This window comes from Plodia interpunctella, chromosome 5, assembly GCF_027563975.2.
Source record: "Plodia interpunctella isolate USDA-ARS_2022_Savannah chromosome 5, ilPloInte3.2, whole genome shotgun sequence".
Lineage (NCBI taxonomy): Eukaryota > Metazoa > Arthropoda > Insecta > Lepidoptera > Pyralidae > Plodia > Plodia interpunctella.
Genome location: NC_071298.1, coordinates 4,378,688 through 4,405,020, shown reverse-complemented (window position 1 = coordinate 4,405,020; position 26,333 = coordinate 4,378,688). Strand labels below are relative to the sequence as shown.

At 35.7% G+C, this 26,333-nt stretch overlaps 2 protein-coding genes and 1 long non-coding RNA gene across 22 annotated transcripts in view; 2 read left to right on the top strand and 1 right to left on the bottom strand.

The window, feature by feature from the left end:
- Window positions 1-2,227: 2,227 nt before the first annotated feature.
- On the top strand, window positions 2,228-4,820 carry LOC128669870 (myrosinase 1-like). Its single transcript, XM_053745074.2, has 6 exons — window positions 2,228-2,384; window positions 2,541-2,656; window positions 2,786-3,456; window positions 3,657-3,962; window positions 4,098-4,342; window positions 4,576-4,820. The coding sequence occupies exons 1-6, from the start codon at window positions 2,362-2,364 to the stop codon at window positions 4,733-4,735; spliced, it is 1,521 nt and encodes a 506-aa protein (XP_053601049.1). The 5' UTR covers window positions 2,228-2,361; the 3' UTR covers window positions 4,736-4,820.
- Window positions 4,821-6,442: 1,622 nt separating this feature from the next.
- LOC128670233 (uncharacterized) lies at window positions 6,443-8,590 on the top strand. The gene is made up of 2 exons (XR_010369904.1): window positions 6,443-6,663; window positions 8,102-8,590. It is a non-coding gene; the product is annotated as an uncharacterized LOC128670233 (long non-coding RNA).
- mtd (mustard) overlaps window positions 8,561-26,333 on the bottom strand; it is a 92,516-nt gene continuing 74,743 nt past the window's right edge. For 13 of the 20 annotated variants that reach the window (XM_053745733.1, XM_053745736.1, XM_053745737.1 and 10 more), the window contains 7 exons: window positions 25,068-25,124; window positions 23,406-23,498; window positions 11,984-12,102; window positions 11,458-11,617; window positions 11,079-11,259; window positions 10,591-10,696; window positions 8,561-10,272 (listed from right to left, as the gene is read on the bottom strand). In XM_053745733.1, the coding sequence (XP_053601708.1) occupies window positions 10,137-10,272; window positions 10,591-10,696; window positions 11,079-11,259; window positions 11,458-11,617; window positions 11,984-12,102; window positions 23,406-23,498; window positions 25,068-25,124 (852 nt within the window). In that variant the 3' untranslated portion in view covers window positions 8,561-10,136. Of the gene's footprint in view, window positions 10,273-10,590; window positions 10,697-11,078; window positions 11,260-11,457; window positions 11,618-11,983; window positions 12,103-13,807; window positions 14,253-16,575; window positions 17,001-23,405; window positions 23,499-25,067; window positions 25,125-26,333 lie in introns of those variants that run through there. The other 7 variants (XM_053745743.1, XM_053745729.2, XM_053745730.2 and 4 more) reach the window with 3 other exon arrangements.

The window sequence follows — 26,333 nt, the reverse complement described above, 5'->3', positions numbered from 1 at the left end:
CCAACTGCTTTTCTCACGCCTCATCATATTAAATGATTTACCAGCCGTACCAACGTTAGGAAAAATATTTTTAACCTAAAATAACCTTAATTATTTATTATTTTAGGTTAACAATTAACCCACAGTTAAGAACATTGTGGTTCAACCAGTGAAGCATAGCTAATCAACCGCATCATACCAAATTCTAGCTAGATATTATATTAAATTTAGTAAGGTAGTTTTCGGAAAAACAACATTTATCTGAAATAATCAAATTTCATATTTGAACTTATGTGAAAGTAAACCGGTCTGCAAATTGTATGAAATCCATTGTTCTCTTGGGCATATTACGCAAAGCTCAGCGCAGATGGCGATACTGGTACAACTAAGGTACACAAACATTGCCAATGGAGGCGCCAATTTTCAATACTTCTACGCAATAATGGTGCGAGTTTAAAGGAAAAAGGAAGGATTTAGTGGAACTGAAAATAATAACACTATTTTAGGTTATGTTCTGCATTATTTGGTCAACTGTGGTCATAAACTGATATAAACTTGATCTTGACTGAAGATATTACCTGTATGAAGTCCAAATTTTAATAAGTTTTCACATGTGAAGTGTTCCGAGCTTCTTTTTATAGCGTGAGACGTATTCCATAGTTTTCGAAGTTTTTTTATCTTATGGAAAACGATTTTTCCCAATATTTCGGCACCCGAATATGCTACATTGTTGTATATTTTCACAAACGAATGCTTACATAATGAAAGCATTAATAAAGTACTCTAAAATAAACGTTTTAGTTGACATAGCAAAAGGCGGCAAAAATTTGTGTACCTAACACTACAGTGCTGTACTCTGGCGGAATAAATGTGCAGTAATACTCCCTATTATTTATAACCCGGTTGAAATAAAAATAAAAATAAATATTTACAAGTGCAGACTGGCAAAAAATATAATTAATTTTTTTTTAATACGAAATAATGTGAATATTTCATGGACGTTGTTGTAATTATGTACTAGAAATTTTATTTTATTCTATCAGGCAGGTGTCGTATAATTACAATATGTATCGCTCGAAAGAAAATACGATTAACAACTTGTGTGTCGAGTGCACGTCGCAACATACACCCTCGGTAGAGGGTGAATTTTACGAGCGTTTTGAACGCCGCCGTGGGCTATCATCAGTGTTTATTAAATTGTACCATACACAGTAATCAATTTAATTATCCTATTTTATAAATAAGTAAAGTAGGTACTGGAACAATGATGATGTTATAAATGTTTAATTTTAAAAAATGATTCTTTATTTTAAAAAATGTGCGACACTAATAAAACGCTACACACCGCGTTCAAACAGTCCTGAAATTCACCCTAGAATCTGTGACTTTAGTTCTCGATGACCAATGAGCTATTAGGTACCTACCTACCTTCATATTTTTTGTAAATCTATGGGGAAAATGACACACAGTAGAAACGTCTCGTCTATCCAGTTCAAACCTAAACTGAAATTTATTAAATTTAAAATTAACTTCATGGTAATACTATCAAGTTAATTTTTAATGCTATTATGATTCCGTAAATGTTGATAGTAGGCCTGCTGAACAGGATGCCCGAAAAATAAATAAACACTTAAATATAAAATTCTTTTTCTCAGTGCTTTATGCCCAGTTTACGACCGGCAGCAAACAAACCTTTTATTTGGTACTAGCTTTTGCGCGGCTTCGCCCGCATTAATTTTCCGAGATGAAAGGTACCCTATGCCGTTTCAAACTAGGTAAGTACATGTAGGTACCTATGCAAAATTTCAAGAAGATAGGTTGAATAGATAGAGCGTAAAAGGTAACAAACAAACGTAGTTTCGCATTTATAATATTAGTAAATTAGGATACCTAAAACTAAGCCCAGTTTGTGTTCAGGCGTAAACGATCTGTCGACTCTATAGATATGGGTATATGGTATGACCCCTTAACTTCGGTATTTCGTTATGATAAGAGTTCTTAGGGTTATACTCTTATCATAATAATGCTAACTTAACTTAACACAATATTAAATTAAGTAGATCCAAAACCATCATTTATCCTTATATAGTTTGTGCATTGTACGTCTATTCGCTACGTTGGCCGAATACTTGTAGAAAACGCTTAGGTATAAAAAAGTTCCGAATTATGTATTATCTGTGTGTCATTGTATATCGCAGAACTGGATATATTCAAGGCTATTTTTTTACATTATCATCAACGTTAGTTGTTATTTGTTTTGAACTATTTCTTCAAGTGCCTATAGATTTCCAATGAAGTGATAAGAAGGTAGTGCTATCTCGATTTGCATTCTATAAAAACCGAGCTACCGGTCGGTTCATTGTCGAGCACCGAGCGGTCAAGATGAAGGTGGCTTTGGTCTTATGGTATGTCAATTTTGTTTTCTATTTTTTAAATATTTTGTCAATAGATGTCAACTATGTGCAAGGGGTGCATATAAAGGTACCCACCTTTAGGCGCACAGATGAACCTACCAGTTTTAATTTAAGTACTTATCTACTAAACAAATAATTACATTTTAGCGTGGTACTGCTGGGGTGTTCAGCCATCCCGAAGCAAGAGAGACGGTTTCCTGATGACTTCCTCTTTGGTACAGCCACAGCTTCATATCAAATCGAAGGCGGTTGGAATGCCGACGGTTAGTACGAAAATAAGTATTAATAAAAATAAGTTAGAAAATGTTTCTGTGGCTTTTCTGGCCGGAGTATTTTAAATTGACCAAATCATTTATATTTTTTTTATTATATAACAAGTTATATACTTTCAGACAAAGGTGAGAGCATCTGGGACTACATGACGCACAATCACCCACATGTGATCAAGGACAGTAGCAATGGAGATATAGCCGCTGACTCGTACAATAATTACAAACGAGACGTTGAGATGATGAGGGAATTAGGTCTGGACGCATACCGGTTTTCCGTGGCTTGGTCCAGAATCCTCCCTGACGGCTTTTCCAACCGCGTCAGCGAAGCTGGCGTAGCTTTCTACAATAAATATATCGATGAAATGTTGAAATACGGTATTACCCCCATGGTTACTCTTTACCACTGGGATCTACCCCAAAAACTACAAGATCTTGGTGGCTTTGCTAATCCACTATTTCCGGAGTGGTTCGAAGAATATGCTCGAGTCGTCTACGAGAGTTTCGGAGACCGAGTTAAACATTGGATCACGTTCAATGAGCCCAGAGAAATTTGCTACGAGGGCTACGGAGCTGCCACGAAAGCTCCCATTCTAAATGCTACCGGCATCGGAAATTATCTTTGTGCCAAGTATCTTGTACTTGCACACGCTAGGGCATACCATTTGTACAACAATCAATACAAAGCTAGTCAAGGCGGAGAATGCGGAATCACCATTAGCGTCAACTGGTTTGAATCACTTACCGATTCTGAGGAAGATGAATTTGCAGCAGAAATCAGGCGTCAAGCTGAGGTGAGGGACGAATCATAGAGCTATATTTTTTTTTGTTTCATCACAATTATTATTCCGTTTTACTACCGACGACCTCGGTGACGCAGTGGTAAAGTGCTTGCCTCTGAACTTACTTTGGGGCTAGCTCAATCTGTGTGTTTCGTCCTAATATATTTATTTTATTTATTTACTACCTTTAGTATTTGTATTTTTAATTACAGTGGGGCCAATACGCCGAACCTATTTTCTCCGCGCAGGGTGGTTTCCCTAAAGAGTTTGCGGAGCGAGTAGCTCAAAAGAGCGCAGAGCAAGGCTACCCCTGGTCCCGCATGCCTGACTTCACAGAAGAAGAGAAGCAATACGTACGAGGCGCATCCGACTTCTTTGGGGTCAACCATTATACAGCGTACTTGATTTCGGCAACTGAACACATTAGCCAATATGTTGTTCCGTCCTTGATGGACGATGCTGGAGTTGGGTCTTACGTACCTGAAGAATGGCCTCAGTCAGCGTCTTCGTGGTTAACGGTAAAGAGTTTCTGTCCAAGTATATAGCTATTGTCTTACGTATCTAGTAATACTGAAGCGTTTATAGCATATTTTGAAGATCATTCATGACGGTTAGGTACTTTGAATTTACGCAGGAAATTTATATTTTTACAGCAAGGGCCTAATAGTATCCTCAAGGTTCTGACTCATCTTAAAGAGAAATACAACGATCCCAAATTCTATATCACGGAAAATGGGTGGTCTTCGCCCCCCTCGTCTGGTTTGCTGGACGATGACAGAATTCGCTACTACAGGGCTGCTTTAGAAAATTGCTTGGATGCCATCGACGCGGGAGTCCGATTACAAGGTTACATGGCCTGGAGTTTGATGGACAACTTTGAATGGATGGAAGGATTAACGTGAGTGCTTTTCAAGTGTTTGCGCGATATATCTCCCGATAAGGTCATTTTGTAATCTTCTTCAATATTGTGTAGAAAAGATGTCACGTTATGCGATAACCACCCATCATTTTTAATAGATAGGAAACAATTACATAATATACAAATTAATATAAACGTCGCTTACAAGTTATTCAAAAGTTCATAAGTTACATCTTGTGGAAAAGTAAATATATCTATGATTTATTTTCCAGCGAACGCTTCGGTCTCTATCAAGTCGATTTTGAAGACCCAGCTCGTCCCCGGACCCCAAGGAAATCGGCATTCGTCTATAAACAAATAATCAAAACACGCGTCATTGATCACAGTTATGAGCCTGATACAATGACCATGACCATTGATGATGGTCGATAAACAAATGTTATTTTTATATGAACACTCAGAAAAAGACTTATCTACTTAAAATTACCGAATAGGAAAATAAAATGAATTATGAAAACTTGATTGTATTATTTGGGTTCGTAAACCTTAATTGGACTTGTGTGTGTGTGCCAGTGTGCCTTGCAGTGGCATGCCAGGCAGGATGTATGATAGCCGCGGCATTGTGAGTAAAAGCTCGCCAGTGGATCACTGCCTGCAAAGCCATGGTCTCGTTCAATAGCGGTTCGTCATGTTTGTGTATTGTACACCTTTATGAAATATACAGGGTAATTTCTTATACATTGGCATTATTTAACTATACCTATGCTGAGTCGGTGGTCTGAACAATTTTTCGTATGAAAGTATTAATTTTGTTCACCTTTCCTTCACATTTCTTTTAAGTATTACCTATTTACGTCTATTCGGCTGTAATAAGGAGTATTACTGCACATTTATCCCGCCAGAGTACAGCACTGTATGTTAGACACACAAAAGCTTTACCGCTTTTTGCTATGTCGATTAAAACGTTTATTTTAGAGTACTTTATTAATCCTTTCATTATGTAAGTATTCGTTTGTGAAAATATACAACAATGTAGCATATTCGGGTGCCGAAATATTGGGAAAAATGTTTTTTTTTTATATGATAAAAAAAACTTCGAAAATTATGGGATACGCCTAACGCTGTAAAATTTTCGAGCCAGTAAACGGTCGAAAAGAAGCTCGCAACAGTTCTCACGTGAAGATTTATTGGACTTCATACTAGTGTATTCGTGGCTTTATCGTGTCTTGTCCATACTTTAAAACTGTTTAAAATAAAATAAAACCTGTCAACGTCAACCGTTTGTCACAATCGTGAACCTCGTGAGACACGACCTCGATAGAGTAGTATTGCAGAAATATCGATAGATTAATTACCGATTTTTTGTTTCTTTTTGTAGTAATAATTATTAACCAAAATTGTTGCCTTGAAAATTATTTACGAGCGCCATGAAATTATAGATATTACTGGAGCCAGTACAGAACTTTTATGTAAGGTACTTATAGAAGTGACCAACTGCAAGTAGGCTTTGTTAAAATATATGTCACCGTATAAATATCCCTTCACCACAGATAGATACAAATGAAAGATCGAACGAGAGAACGAAAGTATTGATAGAAGAATAAACAATATTTATTCTTCTATCAATATTGCAAACTCACGCGATATCGGATATAGCTAGGTCAGTCGATTATTTATTGTAACCCGGGTCATTTACGAATCGTAAGCGTGGTGATCGAGTCTAAATGATTCGATCATTCAGAAATCTCGATCACTTTGAAACTATACGAATATGAATATTTGGGTTTTATTGTATGATTGACTCAATTCCAGGATTCTCGTAGGTATCCAATCAATGCAGGTGTCAAGTCACATACGCACTCGCGGGTCACAGGTCACCGCGCAGCTGATCAAATTTGAAATCCAATCTTAACAAACAAGTTACAATTTAGGTACTGGTGTAGCGTATCGCGAACGAACTGAACCCGTGAACGAGAGAGAGATTATCTCTCTTCTGCATGCTATCGAACGAAAAAGACGGACAGTGCAGTTCATGAGCGGGCGGCGACCAGTCTTTAGTGACAGTTTCTTTCAGAAATTCGTGACTTATGGGTAGTGATCGAATCATTACAACTCGATCAATCACAATCGACTTAGCATCACTATAGATTTTGTTGCTTTTTGGCTTTAGTTAGGAATTTTGAAAACTTATTTTCATTTTCAAGCGTTTCATGTACTGGTGATGTGGTTTTAAAAAGAAAAGGTTTTTATTATAACGAAACAAATGGTTTTTTCTATTTTTATTTTATTAATTATTACCTATCTGGCTTCGAAAGCAGAGTCTGCGAAAAACATTACAATAGCTCCGCAATCGTTCCATGGTACGTAATCTATGATATATGGGTTTTCATTAGCTGATAATAATGTTATGATTATAATGGGGTTCTTTCTCATATCCTTCTGTATTCCAGACTTAATAATATGTCGACTGTGCGGTTGTGATTTAGCTTCCGCTAACCATATTATTGCCAAGTCAAGCCTAGATTCAGAATATACATTTAATGAGTCGTTATTTGGTAAGAATGAAGTGTTGGTACAAGTGTTGAGAACTGATTTCCTATTAGATATACCTATCGTCACATTCAGGCATTCCGAATGTTCACCAATTGGGGAGGTAATGATATGAATTTGATCAATTGTCAAATATTTTGAAAATAACATGCTGTATTTTATAAATCCATACATTTACAGTGGTCACAGGTTGAATTTTGGTTTCCTGAATACCAATGGAAAGCTTGCATCTGTCCTGCATGTGGAGAGATTGTTGGATGGGTGTTTAAACCTTTGAGTAACCAATTATCAGAAACATTTTTTGCTCTAGACCTACATAGTCTTATTGGGGAAAATTGTAAATATACCTACCAAATTTGAAATTAACTATTTGTCTTTTGAAGATGCTTGTGATGTTTTTGGAAATGACTAAAGTGTGGGTTATTGTTTGTCTTCAACAGTACTTTGTCCTAAATATGTGTAGTAAAATGTGATATGTAACTCCTAGTACATGAGGTCATGAGGAAGAAGGGAGTCATTTCTTGCTTTTGCCATCATTTCATTTATTTTTAGATATCTTAAAGGGCTCATGAGTGGTTATGACCCACAAAAAATAGTATTAACTATAATTAGTAAAATTATTTAGTATTAACTATAATTAGTAAAGATTAATACATGTGTGTGCATAATATGAGCCCTCTTATCTGAATGATTTTCAGCTCAGGGTTCTACATAATATAGGAAAACTTATGGGATAGATGGAAATTTTGACCCTACTACAACAATGAGATTGAGGTTGTAGGATTGTAAGCCCTTCTATCTCTCCGCTGCTCAAGCGAGGTAGTCGTGAAAAATCAGTGTAGTGTTTAAAATTATTGTTTTCTGTTATCTTGTGACTTCCCTAGGGAAAAATAATGACAATCTCATTACTCTATAAGATAAGTCTAAAGGTATTTCCAAATATTGTGATTTTATATTGTGAAGATGGTGAAAATATTGAATAGGGCAATTTAATAGAAAGTACATTGCTAGAATCCAGTATTCATCTGAATGTCTCGTTCGCAATTCAGAAAAAATCTTTCCATAGACACTTCATGTTTTGTGTTGTTTTGTCTCCTTTATATCAGTAGCACCATCTCTGCGATTGCTTGTTTCTGGTTTAGGTATGGTTATGGTCCTATGGTCCTAGTGTTGTCTAATAATTTTTCCGCTTTTGCAGGGAAGTATTTAATTTGTTAATTATTAAATTATTTTCTATTCTAATTTCAGTTTTAAACTTGCTGATCAAATATCCCAACATATAAATACTTAGAAAAGCATGTCAGCTACAGATTCACTTTCCGCTGAAGACCAAGAATTCCTTGCACAATGTGAAGAAGAGTTTAAAGACAGATTCACAGAGAAAGATGAAGAATACATGAAAGTATATAATGCAGAACCATCCGTGCCTCCAATAGTGTCTCCCTGGTGGGTCTCACAAAACTCTGGTCGTCGAAACGACCGCCGCTATAACAGACGAAGCACTCCGTATGATCGTCCATATGATCGGTATGGCAACAGAGGAGATAGAAATAGAGACTATGACAGAAGAGACCAAGAAAAATCAGAATACCATGGACGCAGAGGATACAATGACTATGGTGACCGGAGCCATGGATATCGTCAACATAGACCCTACTAATGGTTGTGTATTACGTTAAGTTGTAGATTTCAAATGAAATAAATCAATTCTTTCTCAAAAGAATATATTCTCAATTATTATGGCTTGATTTACATTTTAACAACTTATAAATTACATAATAAATCACCAATAAAGTAATGCAGCTACAGCAATCGTAAGTTTGAAATCATATAAGAATAAATAAATATTAAATTTCTCACTGCTACTCAACAAGTCTAATGATTATAAATTTGTAACAATAATTATGCCGATATAATTTTAAAACCTAGGTTTTGTTATCTATTTCATTCATGATGCACACAAACAATAACAATGTCAAAATATTTGGAATATTCTTGCGCAATGTCAGCTCATAATACTTAGTCCATCAGGTTGAATCAAACTTCTACTTTTATTTTTTCGATGCTTGGTATTCTACCACCATAACATGCAGTGTCACATGGCCTCTCACAAAAATATATATCTCCACTAATCTCGAACAGGAATACATCGTATATACATGAAACAATGTGAGTACCGACACCGGCTGCGCTTATATCCGACAAATAAATAATGTTTTACGACCAGATACTGAGTAACATCACACTAAGTGACACAAATTACTAAGCACAATGACAATTACATTTATCAAGCTCTCTAAGATAACTATTTAAAATATTTTTACTATTTAATATTATATATATCGGCTACTCATCTCTGTAATTACTGATTTGAAGCATTTATCACAAAAATAACTTTACATGCTTATAGTTTTCAAATTACTTTTTCGTTTAACATTCACGCAGTGCACCCACTACTGCTACAGGATACATAGTGAGAACACCGAATGAAGTTTTAACTAAAACCATAGTGATTAAGCTTCAATATTATAACACAAAATGCAAACATATTTTATCAAATCACAGTGAAGTGTAACATTATGCTCACTAACTTAATATTATGACTCAATATTCGATACATACACAACATAGAACATAAATAAATCATACTGCCCAGTGTTTTCTCTCGAATTATTAAATTTGATAACGATATGTCAGTCAAAGCCTTCGCTTTGGCAAGATTTTTTCTTGGTTGTGATGGGGTCTGAAGACTGAAGGAGCGTTCAAGAAGTCATCATCATAGTATCTTCACACTGGGGATCACTTAAAGATGGCGGCTAAATAGTAAAAACACATAATGATAGTTTCGTTAATAATAAACTTCGACAACATTATACAATGATTTTATCGTTACAAATACGTCTTTAATCCTTAACAACAATGCACGTTATAAATTGTTTGAATTGACACGTAACGACCGGGCGCTCCGCCGTCCGTCAGCTCGATCACTTCGACTTACATACGAATGACAATTGACTAGGATAATGCACTTCTCTGTGGCGGCTCCGCCCCGCCCGGGCCGCAGCCGCTGCCGCTGCCGCTTGGTCAGGTTTCAGTACATTTGACTAGAGTGCGGGACGCCGCGGGCGCGAGACGACGAGTCGATGCGAGTACAAAATCGTTTTCAGACTCATCGGGTAAAGTCTAAAAGACTGACTTGTAAAAGTGTCAAATCTTCGTAGCAAATTTCATAAGATAATCTAAAGCTTGTTTGATTTGAATGTAGGGCGGTGGGGCGGCCCGCTCAGATGAAGGTCCAGCACTCCATGATCTTGACGATGAAGTCCTCGCGCGTGGTGAGCGGCTCGTTGCCGTATGTCGTGCAGCGCTGCGTGCGGCCCAGGTACAGGTCCCCGTCCAGCCACAGACCGAATTTGCCGCTGGGGAAAATTATTTGCTTTTATTAATAGATAATATATATAAAATAATAATAGATAAGATAATGCATCAGTAAAAAGTATAAATTATTAAGGATATATTCCAATTATCTTTCATCTTACACAATATTACAATAAATAAACCAAGGGAATACCAATAATATTGAAAAACAATCTGTTAATGGAAAGTGATTTGATCAAAATGTAGCTGCGTGTAGACTACCAGCAATTATAACACACACAACGCAAAACCTAGGCGGGTCGCTAGTCCGATTTTGATCAACAGCTAGTATACTATCAAAATAGAAAAGCGCCACTTACTCGCCAGCTCCGATAGAGATGTTGTCGGCGCTGCCTCTGATGAAATACATGTTGTCTCCGGTCCAGCCCCAATACTTGAACTTTGTCTTCACTGCTGGTGGTTGATCTAAATATGAAAATAGTAGATTAAACACAGATATATTGTAACGTCTTTATCCCTTAAAGGGTTTCCAAAAATATCAAGCACTTGGGAGGCGACGGAATCTAACCCAGGGCCGCAGATTAATACGTGAAGATTATTAAAAAATCGTAACAAATGACACTGAAACAAGTTGCATGCAGCCAATGCAATACGCGGACTCTCGGCTCCGACGCTCAATGGCGGCGGAAGAAACTGAGATGAAAAAATTCTAGAATCGAGCGGGAAACAGAGAAAATGCTATTCCACAAAGATTAATAGAAATGACGTAAACATGACAGTGCCGCGAAATTTGAAAAAGCTTCGATTCGACTTTTAGCTTACATATCGAATAAAGCTAATAACATACCTCCTTTCTCGTCCTTGTGCTCATCTTCGTCATCCTTGGGTTTGTCCTCGGACGGGGGCGGGAGCGGGGGCTGGGAGGGGCGGCGCTCCTCCACCCTCTGGAACGAGAACAGCAGAGACTCGCCCGTGCCGTAGAAGTGTTCCGAAGGGCGCAACGCGCAGGAGGTCAGTGCTCCAAACACCTGGAGTAGTGGAAAAGTCAGTGTAAAGGAAATAATAAAACAGACCAAAGATTTAAAATAATGAGATAACGATATATGCCTAAACGGGACATGATCTTAACCACTGAGCTATCTAGACTTATGTGTGACATGAATATACCAATAAACATAAATCCGTACATACGATAATTAATGAAAAAATATGATTTAAAAACTCACATTGTTGTCTGTATCCTGGATGACCAGCAACACAGGGGTGTCAACCCTCTGCATCTTGCGGTACATAGAGGAGAGTGAGAACCCGTGCTGGCTGGTGCTGAACGCGAGTGACCACATGTAGCCCTGCGCGCGCGCAGGCAGCACTGAGCACAGTTTCTCTCTGGAAATCGCCATTTTCAAAAAGTAAATAATACTGGAGTTTCTTTTTTAATTTTGACGTAATATTATATTTTTCATCGAGAAATTAAAGTCACAGATTCTAACGAGGGTATATGTTGAGACCGGAGACGTTAGTCGAGGGTCGCAAACACAAGAGTTCTGAATCGTACTTTCTTTCGAGTTATACATAGTGCTTTATATGACACCTGCCTACGACGATAATAAAAATAATAGAATAAAATACAATGTCTAATACATAAATAATTACTACACCATTTTACAACACTGATTTTTTTCACTGATGATTCTACAACGGTGAGGTGCATTAAATCACAATTTAGCCCAATGGCCTTGGTATTATATGTACCTGTGTTCCATTGTGAATATCTCCGAGGTGCCGATAAGTTCGGGCGGCGAGAACTCCATGTCGACGGAGGCGCCCGACGAGTACAGCGCGCGACGCAGTTCATCGCTCATCGACAGCACCTGCACATCACACATAATATTAAAGAGAGAAATAATAAAATATATATATAATTGCAACGTTTATTCGACAAAAACAAAAGGTACCAGTCAATCATCAGAAAAATACAGTCCACAAAGAGTCGAAAATAAATGAGAACGCTTTGTCCTCTTGGCTGGCAACATTGGGTCTTTATCACCCAATCTTGCTTGACCAATTTGGTATTGCAATGACATAAAATGTAGTTTAAAATCGTTTGTAGCGCTCTGATTGTACATTAACGTATACATTATTATTTGACGCGTAAAATATCGATCTTTCTCACTCATTACCATTGCCTCGAGTGAAACTCACTCATGTAAATTGTAATGAAAAGGAAAGAACGATATGTTGTGCTTCAAATGTCCGTAATCCTGGCTTCAATTGCCGAAATGGCAACCAGATCAGTCATATGACCCAAACCAAAGCTTTCAGCGCATCATATAAGTAGGTAACTAATAGGAAATATTGTACAGAGTTCTATCAGGAATTCAGGAAAGCTGGATGCCAATCCAGATATAGTCTTGAGCAAAATGGTTACCTGAATTATTTATATTGTGTACATTGAAAACTAACATTTGTTGCGTAATTGAAAATAAACTAGCCAAAGAGGGTGTTCCAAGTAGTACGATTCGAGACAAAGCCGGTCTATGTATGTCTCGGCGTAAACCGGTATGGGTCGGGCGCCATTACCCAGTTACATCTATGATTACCAAGATTGAGATATGTTGACGACACTTTAAATACCTCCAATTTAGACACATGACTCTATTAACATGCACACAAATAATTCCTTAAAATAAATGTAGTCAACTGCCCGTGATGTTGATAGCACATCATTTATACTTATGTCTCCAAGTTATCATTGTAAATTAAAAGTGAAGTCACAATTAAAAAATTATTAAATAAATTTAATAAAAATTTATACTCGAGACTCAGGTCCAACTTTTTGCTCACGCTAATTTGCATGCAATCAATGTGTAGGTAGACCATGCAAAAATCCAATGTAAATATTATCGGCATCAGAGGTACTTTATTATGGAAACGCAATTTGTATGCGACGGCTAAGTAAAACCGTTGTACAATGTCATGCTCATGGACAATAAGATAATGATTAACAGAGTAATAAGAGAATAAAAAGTGAAGTTTGTGGAATATGGTCAAAGTGATTATGATAAGAGTGCACTAGATGAAGGAATGCATTTCAGAAACACTACAGTCCACATTCAACATTCATAGCAAGGCACATCAGTGACACAGAATAATCTAGTTTGATAACATCCAGGGTGAATTTGGGTGCAACTAAGTTATTACAAATAGGTACTACCTACACTTACGTGGCTAAACTTGTAAGCACGTACCTACATATCCGTATTAATGTAGGTAGGTATGACTAATAAGTATATCTAAATGCCTCTTGAAATTTGTGAAATGGTGATAAGGAAAGACTTAAACTAAAAAAAATCATATAGGTATATTTCACATTTTTTACAGTTTAGACATAGATTTTAATGTAAATTGATAAATGGAGAACAACATAAATCCAGGTTTTATGTAATTTAAACGTATCTCACGAAACGTATTTTAGAAATCTAAATCCAAGTTTTTCTGTTTTTAAAATATCTTAAAAAGAAAAAAAATCATAACGATAGTCTAGATTTGGACTTGAATATGCTTGCACTGTCTCACCTCGCACATGGAGTGAATGGTTGCCCTCCTTATAGAATGTAGCGCTCCCTTTTTGCTTTTGTTCAACCCGATATGTCGGTCACATATGGAATGAATCGTACCCCTTCTGCGGGCCGATATGGTCATCATAGCCATTTCGACGCTTCTTAGTTTGTTCACGGCTATTGCTTTAATTCTGCTCACCATCTTGCATATGAAGCTGAACATTTTAGCCATATTTTTTTTATCGTCGTGATTTTTTGTAATTGATTGTGATTAGCGTCTGAGTGAGTTTGTATCGGAGTTTACGTTTGCTGTAGCTGCAGTGTTATGGTTGTAAACCTACAAGGGCCATGGTGGCCTATGTGTGTTTCCAATTATTTTCTGAACAGGAACATTTTGCCAATTTTGTGCTTCGCCTGAAGTGCCGGCATGTAGACGAGGAAACGCGTCGCTGACTGGCACGCCTTGGCGTCTTTCGTCACAAGAAAACTTGGTTTATCGGATTTTATCGCCAATAATTTACAATACACAATTCGATACAGTAATTTAATGTGATTATACAAGGATTATAGTTGTTGAAACATAATAAAAAGGACGATAGTGAAGGAATACGTGTTTCAGTAAAAAAATCGGTGAAAAAAGAGTAACTTTTTATGCGGAACGGTAATCAAATAGGTACTTGGCATCTATATAACGAAACTATGAACCTAAAGTTTTCGCAATAACATCATTTACCACTACTTTTTGCCGAAACCGCAAATATCTATTCATAAACTGGACAATATTGTCGATGAAATAAATATTAAATAAAAGCCTGTACATAATAATTCTCCGAAATATGCCTAATTTGATACAAACTAACAATGTTTTTGATGAACGAATGAGCCAAGCGACACATATTATTTGGTTTTGTCTTTAGAGGTGTTGCATAAACTGTCGCTACTTCTTGACCTTTTTCTAACTTATGTGTCTGTGTAACCGTAAGCACTATATTGACCTGTCATTCGTATCTAGATGAGAGACTATTAGACTAGGTATAGTTTCAGTGACACCACTAATGTCGGTCAACACAAACTGTTTTGTTACTTCTACAATTTCTTAATCTTTAGGGGCGTTGCACAAAAAGGCTTAATATTGTCAGCTTAAGCTTAACGTAAACACTAATAGCCGCTATCAGATAAGGTGGGCATTCGGCATCAATTGATCCCATGTGAATTGCACCAGCCTCAGTATCATTGTCAGATAACAGTTAAAACAATGGCGGGTGGTCTGTTATCAACTTGTAAATTAATCCAATAGGGTTTTCTCAATGTTCCAGAAATTTTATTACATTGCGATTGTACGTCTACCGTGGTTCAGCTAAAAGCACTATCGTATTGGGGAATTAAATGTTCCCGGTTGCGTTTGGAGTTGTGAAGGCTGAAAGAAGTGCGTTGTCTTTCTTTTCCAAGAGACGTAAGATTTTTTTTCAGATATGGCGCGATCATTTTTACTTTGATGACATATCTGGAGGATTTATGCAGTTTTGATAGCACATGTATTATTTAATAAAAATGTAAATAAATATGAAATATTTTACCGAATGAAAATTCATTCAATGAGTCGTGATAAGGGGTAAAAGCATTTATTAGTTATACCTCATTTTGGTAGGTAATCGTGTCGTAAAAAGCCAGCTACATATCTAGTGTTTTCTCATTTTAAGTACAATAAGAACCAGGCCTTGAAGGAGCCTGGTTCTAATAATACACTAGTTTTTATACATTTTTAAGTAAATTACAGATCAGGTTAGAGGTCAAGTCAACTAACGACCGAGCGACATCTGCGTGTTTACGTGATTATTTACTTCGTCGAATTCATTAAAAAGTTCTAGAAAAACATTTAAGTAGGACTTTGATAAAACGAATAACATGACAGATACTAAATCATACTTTAAAATTGGTTCTAGTTTTTACGAAAAATCAATCTTTGTTTCGTTTTCTATATTAAGGGTATTAGAACAGATTAATCAGAGGTCAAGAACGCAAGAACGCTTGGACTTTCAAAATAAGTATATATACATTTTTAATATCGCCACTGCTAGTACAATCTTCCTTATACATCCCACGGGGGCCCTATGCAGATTGGTGGGGTAATAATAAGTACAAAATTTATGGGCACAAATATTTCTTTGAAATGTGTGTCTTGCATGACAAACTTGGGGCAATAAAAATTGAGTTAAGCAATGCACGCTATTATCCAGAACAGGGGAGTCTGTGAATTGATAACTACGTGAATCAGGGTCGTATAGACTAGTACAGATCATTCTTATGCACCTAGCCATTTATGTCTCGGAGCTCCTAGACCTTGCGACCGAGATCGACGGTCATTCGCCTCTCTCTCTTGCTATTTATAGCTGAATTCAAAGCTTCTGATAAACAGCATTCGAATAAAACAACATCTAATGAAATCATCGAAAATTCAAGATTAATAGCTCGCACAATAATTCAAACACGATCTCAAATGAGCCTTAATTATACCACATTATAGTGCAATATTCAATACCACATCATCACATCAAATTGCAAACTGCGTACGTAGGCAATGAACAAAAACCATTCGCATGTTTTACTAAAACGATCCATTGAGTATTACCACGTAGGTAGGTATTGAAAATTCTGTTTTATTAACATGCATGAAACAGAACGCCGCATATCAAAACACGAGGAATTTTATCAAGAATTATAAACAACGATCAGTCGCGTTCTTCGGAATCGAGTGCGCTAACGGTAACTCTACGTGACTCTCACCTTCTCGCTTTCATAGGTGGAGGTCTTCTCGGCGGCTGCCGTGGGGCCGAGCCGCACCATCTCAATCCACTTCATAGTTTGCATCGCGCCTGCGTTTCACTCAACCGACGATATCGCTACCACGGTGCACCACAAAAAAACGCGACATCCACATCACAATTGCCAGCGCTTAATTTAGAAATCACCCACGCGTTTACAAGGTTTCGTAACCAAACACTGAACACTAGAGTCGCATGCGTCTGCTTATAAACAACGAACGTTTGTTTTCGGTACTACGTACTGGTCGGTTTTAATGAGCGCTATTGACCGAGGAAACACTACAAGTTATTGTATAAAGCGGAGTACCGAGTTTAATTAATATACGAGTTATCTATCCGAGTAATCGCTGCGAACGACCACGGAGTGTGGACGCCGCGTGGAAACTAGCAGCGAAAAGAAAGACAGGGCTCCGCGAGCCCCACCTCGGCCCACGACTCAAGTTGCATACTTCTGTCGCACGGAAACTCATTCATCAGCAACCTGTAGCCAATTAACGATTTAAGACTGCACGACTGACAATCAGTTCTAACACTTGGATAGAAACATGTGCTTGTGCACGTTGATGTCTAATATGCTAGTTAGTGATCCATAGAAGGAAAACTTTGATTAAAGTTGGTTAAATGATATATGTGCTGTAGGCTTCGTTGATATTACTTAAAATTATATGTGGTAAAATCTGATTCAAAACATTTGAGTTATTTGTTTTGGTTGCGACGACATTGGAAAGAATGTCAATGCATTTCTCAGCACGCGAAGGTGACGAGTGATGATAATACGCACGCGTAGGTACGCATCCGGGATTCTTGCTATTAATTTAAATATTTAAACAAAAAGGTCCGAGTAATACGAATAATTATCTCATACATACTTTCCTCTTTATAATTGCCGTACTTAAACGAATATAGATGTGTAAAAAAAATATGAAAATATTTCACTGCTCTACAATATCCGGTTCATACATTGAAACCACAGAATAAAACGATATCAATATCCCAAGAATCGGTTACATACAAAAGTACATAAAAGACGTGATCAGACAACATTTTGTATTAATATAATTATATCATATCTAGAATTGGACACATTTGGATTAAATCAATAGATAAATATAATCCATATCAGTATTAGTAACAAAAAGACTAATAAAATGAATGGTGACCTAATTAAAAATTATGCACAATTTAGCAGTAAAATTGAGTAAAAAATGTCGGGGCTAAATTCGTGTCTGACTGTCTAAGTCAGTAAACGCCTGTCCACCAGGCACTAAGTAATTACAGCGTAATGATACATAAAATGACTCCCTGTCGCTCAGAATATACATTAAGTAAATACATATAGAGACTTGGTATTTGCGGAAGCAGCCTTTTTTGTTTACACATCACAGTGGGTCACGGAAGGCTGATGATGATTGCGGATAAAATAATTCTAAAATAAATCTGGAATACTATTAAAATTTTGTCGGTGTAGTTACACTAGAGGTTATTACGGCAGACTTTTAAATATAATTATAAGTTCTTTACTTGTTTCAATAGCTTCGACATATTCCACTTACTGGGCAATGTTTTGTTACAGGGTGCTAAATTACATTAAAAGTGAGGGCGCTTTTGCCCACCAATGGGGACATCATTATTAAAAGTCCCACTTGAAGGAAAATTAATAAAAGGAGCTGAACATTATGGATGTGACGCAAAATATGTATTTCTCAAAATGCGAACTGATAACAATCTTCAATCGCATTCTGCGTTATTTACTACAATTCCTAGAAATAGTGATCAATTAAAACATGCTTAGATACATTATAGATAGTTTGGTTACCTGCCCAACATATCTTCGTGTACACTGAAATATTCCTATATAAAATAATATTACATTGCTATTACCTAAATTTATATAATCTGTGCTATCACTATAAACATATCTTGGACACTATGCCACTTAGTTGCATACAGCTCGCATTTGAACGACTCTGCAGTGCATAAATCTTCATATAAGCTTCAACAAACGACGACGCAGAACCACAATTAGTCGCGATCAATGTCCACTCCCGACCGGTGGATTAGTCTAGTCCCATAAAAGACTTACGAATGTATCATGTCGGGGCCCTTACGTAATGCCGGCCTTAAAGAGTCCCTTGTCAGTCATCAAAAATCAGCAAATAAATGGATGTGAGAAATAGCATAGGTAGATGCTGTACCTTTAACCCTTTAAGAATTTACAGCAAAATATATATATTTCGTAAATCCAAATTCATAACTTTTGAAACACATTTTGTTAGAAAAAATATTATATATTCTTTTATGTCTATTAAATCATATTTTTTTGTATTCTGAGGAAACAGTATGATTTTTTGTATACGCTCGGGGCCCCTAGTCAATGTAGGGCCCCTAAGTATTTGCCAGTCTGCCTCAGGTTAATCCGGCTCTGCTAAGAGGTCATGCAACGGGGTGACATGCAAATTAATTGAGGCAGGACAAATCCATTGTCGCCAATATAATAACAATAAACTTAATAAGACAACTACTTATATTGTTATTGAATAAAATATATCATTGAAATGAGCGGGTAATTTATTAATCTTTTTTCATATAGTTTTAGGCTTCCGTGCTGAAATGGTAAAACAGGACCCTATTATTAATACGCCACTGTCTGTCCGTTATGGAGCTATTTTATAAATTTGGATAATTAATAAGAAATTTATTTACAAAAAATATCGATGTTATGACTAACATAATTTGTTTAATGTTAATAATATACAAAAATAGTCAAATTTATAATTTAAATAAGCATCGGAAAATACCAGATACAAGAACATCTGATTAAAAAAATTAAGTTGCGTGTCGACAGCTCGAATTAAATATTTACTTTATATAGGTTCTTCTAGCTGTTACCCGCGGTCGCTCTCCAGCTCTTCAACTCAATCGAATGTCCCATCCTATTTGTAGTGAAAGAAGGACAAAAACACTTTTACGTTCATCAGTTCATTACAATAGTATGTATTAAAATACTTGAATGAATGATTATGACTTCCAAATTACATAGCTTATTTAAAAATTGAATGAATTAGTTTTGGTATCATAGCTACATATTTTCTTATATTGTTGTTTTGATATTTAATTTGTTGAAAGCTTTGCTACTCCTATATATGTAGAGACTTAATAATTTTAAACTATATAAATTACATAAACTTATTTTGTTTATACCTATGTGAAATCTATATAATTTTAATTTAATTCAAGCTCTACCGATGAAGGTCGATCGACCAAATATTGAATCTGCGCATAATCATTAAAATACCTGTAGGTTATATTCATCTCTTCCTATGGTTTGATTTAAAATACGTACCTACTTCAATGTCCTAATGGCAGTCACTAATTAAATATAAATTCTAGAACATACCATCGTACCGAGAAACGTGTGTCTTTGCACGTAGCACTTCCAAACGTGGAATTATTTAATAGACAAAAAATATAATGGGAGTACACATTAGCGTTTCTTTTTAGATGCGCCTGTGTGTCATTAATCTTGTATTGTAGTTAAAGTAAAAAAAAAACAAAGGCCTTGTAAATTTCCGCAGCTGCGCGACGGACGGTGGCATCGACGAGTCATTGACATATTATCCCGCGTTTAATTGAATAATGTTTCAGACAAGAGATTATACATAGAGGTATTGATAATTATCTTTCACGGTCTCAGCACGGTAAATACGATACTAATTGTTCATAACACGAAAAAACAAGATATTTCTTCTTCTGAGAATGAGGATGCCCTTACGTTTACATTCAGAGCGTAGGATGCCAGTCTACAATTATGAACTTCTCCTCTTCTTTTGAAATAAGCAGCACCCTTGTGCTTAAAGATATATCAAATATGTATTTATGTGTCGGGACAGAAAAAATGGCTAACAATTAAAGATACTATTTCATTCACGCACTACATATATTTATCTGGTATTGAATTACAATCTATAATTTCGGTTCTTATCAGTCAATACTATTTATTAACAAATTGGTTTTCTGGGAAATCTTTGGAATTTATGTGTCATTTATTTGCAATTACCTACAAGTTGCATAACTTTTCCATTGTGGTCGCCTATTTGTGTGATTGTTTAATACCTTTTCAAGCAATTTTCACATTATACCTACTTCTAGTATAAACGAACATTCTCGAATTTATCACAAAATTCGGTAATAAATGGCGGATAGATAATAAAAAACAAAAACACGTGAGAGACGTATTTTTTATATTTTTATTTTATAAATGAATTCTAGAAATACATACCAAGTAGTTCCTACAAAAACACGAAGATTTTTATTAGTACCTAATAGATGTATGATGACATGATGAGATGTAACATGACCAATAGTCACCCTCTATCTACATGTCGGATTTTACTACTGTTATTTTATGATACCTATCTACACAAAACAAAACCTTACCTTTAGTATATTCACTCCGTAACAACAAAGATTTAATCGAGAAGTCAATAATATTAGCACTTAACTACGAAATATTTATTATATCAGGCTTACATATAACGCTATAAACTTTTCTATCGATAAATGTATTAAGACTTGTGTCTACAGTATGACATTACACGACATTTACAAAAATAAATTATAAAAAAGGTTCTATGTAAGCTATAAATATTCATATTGCATAATCATGTTTTTACATGCAAATTGCATGTAAAATCGTTATTTTGGTTGTTATTTTGTTTTTTGTTCATATTTACTTATGATGCACGATGTAGTATAATCGAAATGATATCATAGAGTTAAAGACTAGTGACGTGCCGAGGTTAACAGCGAAGGGCAATAGCAAGGGCCATCTAAAACCGGACACCCCATCACTGGACTACGTTACATAATACCTAGTTTATATTATGTTCAAATGTCATATCATATAACCGCTTCAGCGAGTGAGTTTTTTACCACTATTTAATTAATATAATTTAATTGATTTCGTTTGTAATTGTTTAATTGGAACTGTCAACTCAATGAAGAAGAAGGAAAATTAACGACGATCAATTTGTTGAAGAAAGCGGAAAACGAAACAAGAAAATATAAAAGAATGTCAAAATTAAAGGAATGAGTTTCCAGTTTTTGAAATAATTATCCTCTGTTGACACTAGATTTCTATCATCTAGCTAGTAGAGTAAATAATGAGATAATTTCCCATGACCAGCCTACCAGGGCTAAGTTACACAATACTTGTCAACATATGATTAGGCCCGGCCTGCGCGATTTCCTATTGTTCGGCATCCATTGTCATCTGCGCCAGCGTTACATCGACCACGCGATTGCTGTTATCGTAAAATAACAAATGAGTACAGGTTGTTTTGGTAGGTATAATTCAATTCACTTATATAATAAAAAATCTTGGCGTGTGATTCCCGCCCTGGAAACAGACCGTTATTTCATTGTCTGGAATCAAGTAACAGTCAAATCGCAAATATTGTTGTATTCCAGACTGAAGAGGCGGATCTGATATTTGAAGCGGAGGACATGCGAGTCTCGAGCTTCAAAGTTAAAATCTGAAGTCCCGTTATAATACCACAACAAATTGGGTGGTTTGCCATCAATGAGTTAGGTAATATGATTTATTTGGAATATTTTCTTCATATCAGCTTAATAATACATAATAGTAATATTCAATGTCAACATAGCAAGACCTACGCAGTGTATAAGAGGCAATAAATATTTAATATCCTGATCCTTACATTCGATAACACACACTTATTTCATTACAAATTGATTACACAATTTACTTAAAACCTCTACTGATACAAGATAAGAAAAATAAATTTGGCATTCCCATTCCTTTACATAATATTCACTACATAAATAAAATACTACTATTGTACAATCACATAATTATATAACTAGATAGTTGGCACTGACTATATAATGCTAAAGAGTGCTAACGGGTGCAGTGCCAAGAACAGGTCCTAGCCTTTTGAATTGAATTGTATAATAATAAAACAGGGAGTGCATCTTCCACGGCTATATCACTAGAGGTGCAACATCGCACTACAGGGCTCTAAGAGATCGTCGCAGGCAGAATACTACTCTGTGGTGACTTGTAACTTTAATCCGTATTGTTTTGATGAATCGTTTGCCAGGAAAGCGGTTAGATGATTTCCCCCTGAGTCACAAATAATTCCGCTAAGTAAATAGGAATAAACAAATTCATTGAGGCATCCTAAATGAGCGTTAAGACAAAATGATTTTATCACGCGATGCGTACGGTTTTTGTTCAACACGTAAAAGCCGGTTCAATTGAATTCGTTTACTCTTTAAGTCGATTATTATAAGATTATTATAATATAAAAGTTCAAACAAACAACCAGCTCTTTCTTCGAACAACGCCACTCAAGCAATAGAGCATTTTAAACGTTCAACATAACGGCCGATTTAATTAGTTCTTTTTTCTGCCGCAGTGGCATTTTTCTCATTGTTTATAAGAAAAAAAAGTAAATGTACATAGTCATGTAAAATATTTATTGTGTTCGTATGGCGATGTTACGGAAAACAATTAACAGCGGCCTATGAGGCCGCACGCCACCTCAGACACTTATAAAAAAAAAACTGGAGTGAACGAGATACCAACTTACAGAGCGGAATTACTTTTTAATATTAAACAGCCAGTCAAAACTTGAGGATTCTAGAATATCCAGTTTTAGTCTTAAACTCCAATTAAGGACTTTCGCATCTCAGTAACTAAATAAAATCGAAGTGATAATAATCGAGTATTCAGCCTGCGACCGATGGGGTCGAGCATATCTGTGGTACCTCTGGCCGCGGCTCCTCGCCCAACGAGTCGCCGAGTGCCTCCGCCTGGCTCTTCATGATCGAGTATATTTTCACGTACGGCGCCTTCAGCAGCTATGCGTAATGGTTACATGTTAGCCATAAAAGTAGATACTATAATTGAAGTTTAAACATACTTTTGTTTGATGTAACTTATTTATATAGTTTGTCACTAACCTCAGTGTTCTCGAACTGCAACTCATTGTTATTGTAAATGTTAAATAAATTAAACAAAACATTGAGAATATAAATATTGAATTCAATTATTTATAGTGATCTACTTGCATAGCTTATCCTAAAATTACAATTTGTTATACTTAAGTCAAAAACTTAGTCCCAACGAACAAAAAAAGAATCCTCATTGTTGTACCAATGTGTTTTTTTTCGTGTATTTAGCGGTCTGATTCACTTTATCTTCTGCGGTGAAGATAGTTTACAATATAAACAATAAAGTAGCGCATACTGCACACGTTATCATATCGGTAGAGTAAATATGTAGTGTTACGAAGATTAGACCAACGAGTTGCTGGATGGGTCATCAAGCTTCAGAATTCATTTTATTTATTACAGACTTAGGTTTGTTTGGCCTCGATCATGTAAGATCTATACTACATGTAATGTGCTATTTATTATTACGTGAAGTATAAAAATATTATTATGATTGAACTAATAATATACTTTCAATCCACATACGTATTGACCGGTTCATTAAACAGTGTTTAAATTAGGGGCCCAATCATCGTGCAATAAAGAAAGTTCACACTCAAAGTTCTTACTTCAAAGAATTCAAAGTTCATACTCGAATTATGAAGGTTTGAGTGTCATAGTTTTAATATATTACGTATCGATATTTTAAAAAACCTAAGTTTTGTGTTCAAATATTGTTAAATAAATATTAATAACATAGTTTATTATTAGATGGTTAAGACAAAGGCTGCCAAAGCGTTTTTTAAAACGTCCATGCGGGACGTAATAAATGTATTGTCTATACTCCCTTTGCCTTGTCAGTTCGAGTGGAAATTCCTCGAATGGTGCCGAGAATATATAAAATAACGCATCATTCGAAATTTTGCAGTAGAATAAAATTATTCGTCCAGCTAAAAAAATATATTGCGTGAGAATTGGGCCCCAGGTCTTTATTGAAACCCATAAGGTTTTATTTAATAAAAAATATTTTATCGTTACAAAGAAATAGGTGGACGACTAAATATAGGAGGCACGCTTCGTAAATAATAAAATAATTGGCAGAATCTACCTTTTGTGAACCTACACGTAAAGTGACAATATTTTGACATCTAAGAAAGACGTCAACAGCCTTATATGATGAGATAATTTATCACAATAGCTCTAAACATTTAACAATAAACATCCATTTAAAATTTTTCCCGTTTATGGTCACAAGAAATTGCGGGTAGAGGAGAGGCATAACAACATTGTTTATACACATTGCGCGCACGCATTGTAAAATATAAATATTGACCATAGTGCAATCAAATTCGACAGATCATGACCAGAAAAACAATGTTCAATGTGTACTGTAATGTGATGTGAGATGCGTTGTCGATCAAACGTGTGTTACAAAGCGTTATCAACCGAATGTGTCTGGAAAAAAAATGAAAATGTTGACAAGAAAGACACACTTACCTCCCATGATTCTCTTGTGATGTCTGACACATCGCCTGTGCTGCCGGTCCTGTCGCCCTGTGAGCAAATATACTGAATTTGTAAAGGTGGAAACACATAAGGCCTCATTAGCCTTAATTTAAATTCCAAATTGAGAACTAAGTTTGTAATACCAATAAGAGATAATATTATATTTTATAGAACGTATAAGAAATCCTTCGACTTCGGTCATGTAAAATGTTTTATGGACATGAGTCCATAAATGATGTATTTAATAATATGATTCTTTACTTCCAGTACCTAACTTCCAGCAAAGCTAAAAGTTATGGTTTTTTAAATTCATGTATTTTTTTTACTGGCTATAAGAATACTTGGTAGCTCTAGGCTCTAGGTAACTTTGGAGTAATATTAAAAATATTTTAGAATAAATAACCGTTAATATATAGCCCGTTTTCAGTGCCATGCTGTGACAACAGCTTTATCAATTAGCAGGATCAAGTCGTAAATTAGTAACGTTATCTCCATGAGCGATGGTAAACTGCGAGAGTATGCGTATAACCGTGGCATTGAGATGATCTTGTGTATGGCAACGACTTCTCAATAATGGATTAATGAGATTGAAAGTTAAGTCTAAGAAAAGTCGAGATTGTTGTCACCTAAATTACTATCGTCAAGCTAAATTTGAGTCAGCTTGAAAATATACTAATACGGCCATATTGTACACTAGTACTCTGCCAACTCTTTCTCTATATTACAGAATAGTGAAAAAGGGCACTCTTAAGAAATTTGCATTTGAAACTGTTCTGGGTCTCTCGGTAAAACTGCAATAGTGGTTACACTGTGGTATGGGTGCCGCCGCGTTTCAGCCATTAAAAAAAAAATTAAATAACATTTTAACATAATTTATAAATAGGCTTTTGTTCAGAAGTGGGACCAGATAGCTAGAGCAAGAATGTTATTCCTACAGTCACAAGTGTGTAATATATAAAAAATGAGACATAGCGTATTATTGAAATTTTGTAATAATGAATTACAAGGCTGAAAACGATCACAATAGATGATCCCGGATCAAAGGTTATAAAGTCACGGACTCGAGATCATTTAATACAATAACAAGAGCTAATTTGCGGAAAATCTGTTCTGTGCTCACAAATAATGTATTTACAAGCTTTTATTTAACCTGCAATATATGTATGAAATGTTTGTTCAGCAGAATCTTGCAACTTAATTTTAAAACAAACATCTGATTGAGCTGAAATTTTGTACACACGATTAGTTTGGATCACA